Source organism: Cebus imitator, unplaced genomic scaffold (assembly GCF_001604975.1).
Source record: "Cebus imitator isolate Cc_AM_T3 unplaced genomic scaffold, Cebus_imitator-1.0 Scaffold553, whole genome shotgun sequence".
NCBI lineage: Eukaryota > Metazoa > Chordata > Mammalia > Primates > Cebidae > Cebus > Cebus imitator.
This window is the reverse complement of record NW_016107868.1, coordinates 545,863-554,048: the sequence shown is the minus strand read 5'-3', so window position 1 is coordinate 554,048 and position 8,186 is coordinate 545,863. Positions and strand designations below refer to the sequence as shown.

The window sequence follows — 8,186 nt, the reverse complement described above, 5'->3', positions numbered from 1 at the left end:
TAATTTAAAAGACAAGGTCTCACTGTGTTGCCCAGGCTGGTCTCAAACTCCTGAGCTCAAGTGATCCTTCTGTCTCGGCCTCCCAGAGTGCTAGGATTATAGGCATGAGCCACCACACCTGGCCTATGCTGGTTCTCAAAAGAAGTCATAGTACATTTGAAAGGATTCCATGGATTAAAGGGGAATTCAAATGGGAAATTAGAACATATTTTGAACTAAATAATAAGAAAAATATATCTTAGCATAGTGGCATACACCCTAGTCCCAGCTACTCAAGAGGCTGAAGTGAGAGGACTGCTTGAGCCGAGGAGGTAGAGGCTGCAGTGAGCTATGATCACACCACTGCACTCCAGTCTAGACAACAGAGCAAGACCCCATCTCAAAAAAAAAAAAAAAAAAATGTATAAAATTTGTCAGATGTAGCTAAAATAGTGTGCATAGGGAAAGTTTTAGATTTAAATGCTTAAATTCAAAGAGAAAGGTCTAAAATCAGTGACCTAAAGGTCTACTTCAAAAAGCTGGAAATCAAAATAGGTCAAAGACCTACATGTAAAAGTTAAAAACTCTGAAACTCCCAGAAGAAAACTTAGGAAAAAACCTTTGCAGCAAGGATTTCTTAAAATACTAAAGCATAAACCGTATCAATAAAGAAAAACATAAGAAATCAAACTTTGTTGAATTCTAAAACTGCAGCTCTTCAGAAAACATCACTACCTAAACAAAAAGGCAATCTACCCAGTTGAGAAAAATATTGAATACATACATCCAATTAAGAAACAGTCACCACGCCTAATATTTTCCAAAGTGTTTTCTGTGGAAGACTAGTTCAGTCTGTCAGCAACTCTTTACTGAGCAGTTACCATGGCCAGGCACTATTCTGGTTGTTAGGGTTAGAAGTAGTAAACAGGGCCCGGGGGCAGTGGCTCATACCTGTAATCCCAGCACTTTGGGAGGCCAAGGCAGGTGGATCACTTTAGGTCAGGAGTTCGAGACCAGCCTGGCCAACATGGTGAAACCCCATCTCTACTAAAAAAAAAAAAAAAAAAAAAAAAAAAAAAAAAAAAAAAAATACAAAAATTAGCTGGGCATGGTGGCAGGCACCTGTAATCCCAGCTACTGAGGCAGGAGAATCACTTCAACGTGGGAGGTGGAGGTTGCAGTGAGCCAAGATTGCTCCACTGCGCTCCAGCCTGGGCAACAGAGTGAGACCATCTCAGGGAAAAAAAAAAGAAAGAAAGAAAAAAAGAAGTGGCGAACAAAACACAATTCTTGCCTCCTCAAATTTGTACATCCAATAGGGGCAAGAGACTAATAAATACATATGCAGTGGTAGTAATTTCTCTGAGGAAAAATAAACCAGGATAAGGAGGACAGAGAATGATAAATGGGGAGCTCCTTAGAGAAAACATTTGAGCAGCACTAAATAAAGTGAGGAAGAATAAAGTGAGCCATATCCTCCCTCACTTTGTTAGGGAGAAGAGCATTTTAAGCAAGGGAATACCAGGTGTCATCTCTGAGCCACGAAGATAGAAGAAGGATCAGAGAAGTAAAAAAGGGCCAGGTTATGCAGGCCCTGGAAAGGACTGCATTTCATCTAGAGTGAGAAGGAAACCACTATGAACAGGAAAGTGACATGATGTCTTAACATTTTGGAAGGATCACTCTCTTCTAAACCAATGAAGTAGTCCATTTAGTATAAAAATACATTTGGGAAATGTGAGGCCACATCTGTACTTCATTCCTCATCCCGTATTACTTTGTTCATTTACCTGTTTTAAAGGCTGAGATTAAATCTCATTATACAATGAAAAAACCTGTTCGGCTCTGTTTATTTCGCAAGCCTTTTCAGCCAGACCATTTTCTTTTGCATTAAAATTCATTAATAGCACATAAAATTTATTTTGGAAATGTCCAGCATAATCAGAATTAATGATATTTAAAATTATTTTCTAATTAGTTGGATCTAGTTTTTAAATTTCATTTTCTAACAATATAGTTGTCTTATATTTATTAAGCAGCTACTATGTGCTTTATGCTACAAGCAGGTACTGTCTCTCTCTGAGTGCCTTATGGTCATTTTTTCGTATCATAACCATCCCATGGAGGAAGTCCTAGTGTTATCCCTTTTTAAAGGAACCTGAGGCCTACAGAGAGTTAAGTACCTTACCCAAGGTTGTACAGCTAGTATACAAAGGAGCTGAGATTTGAGACCAGGCAGTTTTACTTCAGAACCCATGACCTCAGCCACTAGGCCACTTTGCCTACTCTTAGAATATTTACTGAACAATTATTTCACAAAGTCACCATTGTTTCTGCAAATCAAAACCTTGTTTTTTTACTTGTAAAAATATTTTTAAATTTATAGATGTCTCTGTGATATTCCATAAATTATATCTTTTGTATTTTCAATGAACTACAAGTATGCTTTTCCATTTCTTCCAAGATTAGTAGGCCATGTTTGATATAAAATTACTTTATCTTATTTTAGTATGTGTCTGATTTTTCCTAGATTGAAGGATTCTCACTAAGCAAACTAGGGAATTTCAACCTTAAAGGCATTGAAAAAGATGTTGTGATCTGGGAATATAGTGACAGTGCTGCAGGAGACACAGACTCATCAAAAGAAGAGGCACCAAGAGAAATGCCGATTAAAAGGGGACAGGTCTGTTCTCTTTTGTTTCTGGTTGTCAATTTCAGTTGTCAGTTGTGAAGTTTGTGGGTTAATTAGTCTTGTCTTCTTTCCTTAACTATCTTTACTATTTCACGGCTCTTTCATTTGCCAGTCTATTTAGTACCTTGAAAAGACAAATAATGAGAAAAGTTAAAAAAAATTAGATCACTAAATCTGCAGTTATATATGTAGTTTCTTTGTGCTGGGTCCTTTGAAAGAGACTCAGAATTCAAAGGTAAATCCTTATCTATGCTCAAAGAGCTTAGTCTTAGTTGGTATTATGAGGTTTAAATGTATGAAAGGTTAACTAACTTTCAGTTACTAAAATAACAGTGAATGCTTATATGATTTAATGTACTGGTCCCATACTGTTGGAGGTGGGCAGGGGAATTTATATCCATTAGAATTTCAAACGAAGATCTCTGCAATGTCATTATCCTAGTAATAAGAATAAGATTCTCTCCCAAATAGGTGAAAGGCCCCTGATCTTCCCATTAAATGGGGTAAAATGACAATAATATCTATAGAATTCTTGGATTCGAATCCCAGCTCTATACAAACAAGTCATGTCACTCCTCCAGTTCATGTTTTACTCATGCCTAAAATGAGGAGTTAGTGGTGAATCACAGATTTTCCAGTTGTGGTTTCTAGAATTCTTGAACACTGGGAGGAAGAGGAGAGTGGTGGTACCACCCTACCCCTGCTGCCACCAGAACCACTTTTATCTGTTTCCTATTTGGAGTTTCTGTAGTGAATAAAAGTATAGACTGTGGAGCCAGAATATGTGAGTTTGTATCCCAGCTCTCCCACTTCCCAGCTGTGTATCCTTGGGCAAGTGACTTAGCCTTTCCCAAGCACCAGTTTCCTCCCTACTCATGGGGATAATATTGGTACCCTCTCATAGGGTCACTTACAGAATGCTTAACCCAGTGCCAAGCATGTGGTGAGCACTCAGTAAATGTTAGCTGCTATTCTTATTTGAAAAAGAAAATGTTTCTGCTTTAAAGGAAACCAGCTTAAGTACCTGTAGTCTAGATATTTCAAAGGTCTCTCCAGTTTCATGTTATGGTATTATCAAGTCATTTCAGTGAGATGCTTAAAAATCCTTTGTAATAATGTTATGGATGAAGAGGTAAAATGTTACACTTACAATTTCTGGGATATTTTTTTGTGTCCTCAAACTATAGTGTTTGGGACCTAGACAACTTGCATTTTTAATCAATTCTGCTTTGTAAAGCCACCATGTGACTTTATATTACTTGACAGAACCTTTGTGGTTGAGAAAAATATACCACTGGTTTTGAAGCTTAATATAATAAAGTATGATTGAAGACAAATTTGTGCACCTTAGAGGAAATTACTTTTTTCAATGTGAATTATAGGAAAAGCTATTGCTGTAAATCCAGTTAACGCTTTATTTTTACATTTTTATGTTATTTGGAAAGGTTAATCATGCTGCCACTTCTGAAATAAAGTGAACTGCAGACATTATGAGGTTGCATTTGGTGTGCAGTGTACTGAGATCAGGAGACATTGAAACATTGTTCTCATTCAGCCACTGCTGGCAGTGCAACCTTCTGACAAGCCATGGAAACTTGTGGGGCTTCAGTTTCTTCTTTTGTAACATACAGAAGTTGGGCTAGATTACCTCTTGAGAGCATCTTACAGTTGTGACATTGTGTTTCAGTGATATATGGATTTTTTTGAACTTAAAAAGGCTATACCTACGTGAAAAAATACAGAGAGCAACCAAGTTTGCCAGATGATTTCCCTTGTTTCTGATTTAATCCTCATCACTATCCTGTGTTATAGGTGGTATCATCCCTACTCTGCAGATAATGATAGCGACCATTTTTTGAACACTGTGTGCCAGGCACTGTGCTAAGCACTTTACAGACACTATCTCATTCAGTCCTCCCAACAACCCTATGAGGTGGGTACTGTTATCCCCATTTTTCAGATGAGGAAACCCAAGCTTAGACAGATTATAGACTTTGACCCGGCTCATACACGGCTAGTACATGGCAGAGTTTGGATTTCAAATCTAAGATTGTCCCAATTCCAAAACCAATCTTCTTAGCCACTGTGCTGTGCTACCAGTCTGAGAATGAAGAAGCTAAGTCACAGAGCAATTAAGAACTATGACGTGGCAGAATCTATTTGGGCCCATATTTTCCCCTATCCTAAGTAATACGTATTTTCTAATATATTACAACGCAATTATGTTCCGAGGTATCAGAAGTCTATAAGTATAAAACTAGTGTCAATTTCTGATGGCAAGAGTTATTTGACTTTAAAATCATTTGCCACTGACAGAGTCAGTGTGCTTATACAGCTTCCCAGGGCAGTGAGAGGAGTGTTTTTCCTTTTTCTCTATGCCTTTAGCTATTGTCCATTTTTGTGTGTCTGTGACTATAAAGGTGCCTCCAGCAGCAGTAACAGGAAGAGTTCAGTGCTGAGAATATTAGCAACCCATGCACAGTCCTCTCCACCTGTTATTAACAGTTCAAAATTAGGAGCGCTGTCTGGTTAAATAAAATTGAACCTGTCTATTCCTGTGGTAATGACTGGATTATAGCATATTCTAATCCTAATAGTGCAGTGAAGTAATGCTATTTTACTACAAACAAAATAGAAGTTAGAATTGATTTATCTAGATGCATTGTCAGGTTTATATCTTTGCTAAGGTTTTCCAGATTTTTTAAATTTGATGTTTGAATGATCTTTAATTTTCCAGATTATGCTTACATCAGAAATAACCTGTATATTTCTCTTTGCTATTAATAGGTGTCATTAATATTGGATATGAAACACCAGCCTTCAGTACCAGTTGGGCAGCTCTGGGTGGAATTGCTTCGATTCTATGCTTTAGAATTTAATTTGGCTGATTTAGTGATAAGTATTCGTGTCAAAGAATTGGTATCTCGGGAATTGAAGGACTGGCCCAAGAAGCGCATTGCCATTGAAGGTATCTCAAAGTGTTTATCTTTAATTCCCTCCCACCACCCCCACTTTTTTTTTTTTTTTTTTTTTTTTTTTTTTGGTACCAGTCTAATAGCATGCTTTTTATTTCAGTCTCTTTTCAGCTCCTACAAGTAAGGTATGCCTGCCCTCAAAGGGAAATAAATAGTTAGAATCTTGCATGTGTTACAGTGGGTCATTTCAAGGAATCAAACTGTTCACCCTGGGTTTTTAAAGTATAAAAACTTGAATATTGGCTGGCTGAGTCCTTGCTTTCTTTGTAGATTGCTTAACCACTTAAATGCCTAAAATATGTTTTTCAAAGTGATGTGTAAATCCCCCTTTCCTCTTTACCGTTAAATGCAGTCCTTTTGTCAATTGTTGAAGTTGTTTAGTTTTGCAAAGATGAGGACGATTTTCTCGTCAAAAATGTCATTCTCCACTGGATTCCTCTCCAGTAGAGAGAATGAGTAGTTGTTTTTGACGTATCTGCAGTAACATTTAGAACTTAATTCATAAAAACACATTTTTAGTGAAGGCTCATTTAACTGAAATCACTTTATCAAAGATACACTGATGTGCCCTGTAGACATCATTAAATGGACTAGATCTTCTCAGCTTTGCAAAGTCAGGAGGTTGAAGCCCCTCTAGAAATCTTAATTCTCCTCCTTTAAATAATTTAAAGAACCTCCTAAATGGAATTCTCTTATTTTTGCTTGATTTTTTTTCAAGCTTTATGTTGCATAAGAGGGTTTTTTGCATTTTGCATAAATTCTGTGTGCAGTCATGGGGATCTCACATTTTTAAACCCTCCCCTGCAGTTTCTCTGGCTCAGCTCTTCTGGCCAATTGCCTAACCTGCTGGAGTTCTAGGGGAGGAGAAAAGATTGAGAGAAGTGGTGTCTCCTCCTGGTGCCTCCCTCTCGCCCCTGAAATTCAGTCCAGCCAATTCAGTGATGGGGCTTCCCAGGGCAGAAGAGTGGAGGTAAGCTCGATAAACCGCAGGGCCTGGCTGAGTGGGGAGGCAGAGCACTCAGCAGCAGAGCCTGGTGGGAAGATCTTCCTTCCCGAGGGCCTGAGAGCCATGCTGATAACATCTTTTCTACCTCCACAGTCACAGAGCACAATAGGGAGAAGGGGTACTGGTTCTGAACAGAATGGGTTCCCTTCATAGAGTAGATGTTTCAGAAAATACTGCTTTTTGTTCTTAAACTCTATTTTCTTACTTTCCACCCCCAGTTTTTTTTTTTTAAAGCCTATAAAGTAAAAGATAAATTTTACTGTTGTTTGTTGTCTGTTTTTAGCTGCAGGAGGCTAATTTTTAAAACATGAAATGTAGTATATGAAGACATGGATTTTTTTCTTTCTTTTTTTTTTATTACAGATCCCTATTCTGTTAAAAGAAATGTGGCAAGGACCCTAAATAGTCAACCTGTATTTGAATATATACTTCATTGTTTAAGGACAACATACAAGTATTTTGCTCTTCCACACAAAATTACAAAATCCAGCCTTCCAAAGCCCCTGAATGCAGTAACATGTATTTCACAACATTCTAAAGAAGTAGTAAATCATAATCCAGATATACAAGCAAAAGATGATAAACTCAAAAACTCAGTTTTGTCTCAAGGTCCTGGTGCTGCCAGTTCAGCTGCAAATACCTGTAAGGTACAGCCAGTTACTCTTAAGGAGACTGCTGACGGCTTCGGAATCCCACCAACAGAAGAAATGGGAAATGAACACATCAATGTCCACCCCGAAAACTCAGACTGTATCCAGGCAAATGTTAACTGTGATGATTACGAGGTTGATAAAGTACACCATCAAGAAACAGGAAGGAAAAATGAGAAAGAGAAAATTGGAAGGAAGGGCAAGCATCTGTTTACTGTTGATCAGAAACATGGGGAGCGTGTCATCTGTGGCAGCACATGTAATAATGAGTCAGACAGCCCTTTGGATTTAGAAGGCTTCCAAAATCCCACAGCTAAAGAGTGTGATGGACTTGCTACTTTAAATGACAAAGTTGATCTTGATGGAGAAAGTATAGAAGGTACTGAGGAACTAGAAGACTCTCTAAACCACTTTACCTACTCAGTACAGGGCCAGGCATCAGAAATGATTCCCTCTGATGAAGAGGAGGAGGAGGATGAAGAAGAGGAGGAAGAAGAACCTAGGCTCACCATTAACCAAAGGGAAGATGAAGATGGCATGGCTAACGAAGATGAGTTAGACAACACGTACACTGGGTCAGGGGATGAGGATGCCCTATCTGAAGAGGATTATGAGTTAGGCGAGCCTGCTAAGTATGAAGATGTGAAAGATTGTGGGAAACATGTAGATGGAGCTCTGCTAGTGGAACTTAACAAAATAAGTCTTAAGGAAGAAAATGTGTGTGAAGAAAATTCACCTGTGGATCAGTCTGATTTTTTTTATGAATTCAGTAAACTTATCTTCACCAAAGGCAAGGTAATCAGTACCACTACTAGACATAGAACTAGGAGATTTTAAGCAATTTGAATGCATGTAATTTCAATTTTTATATACTAGGAGTTTTC

General features: G+C 38.1%; 1 protein-coding gene across 10 annotated transcripts in view; it reads left to right on the top strand.

Annotated features, from left to right (window-relative positions):
* TUT7 (terminal uridylyl transferase 7) overlaps positions 1 to 8,186 on the top strand; it is a 69,579-nt gene that overhangs the window by 22,023 nt on the left and 39,370 nt on the right. For 9 of the 10 annotated variants that reach the window (XM_037733885.1, XM_017515595.2, XM_017515594.2 and 6 more), the window contains exons 11-13: positions 2,510 to 2,662; positions 5,459 to 5,639; positions 7,016 to 8,097. In XM_037733885.1, coding sequence (XP_037589813.1) covers positions 2,510 to 2,662; positions 5,459 to 5,639; positions 7,016 to 8,097 — 1,416 coding nt within the window. Of the gene's footprint in view, positions 1 to 2,509; positions 2,663 to 5,458; positions 5,640 to 6,453; positions 6,617 to 7,015; positions 8,098 to 8,186 lie in introns of all 10 variants that reach the window. The other variant, XM_037733886.1, reaches the window with a different exon arrangement.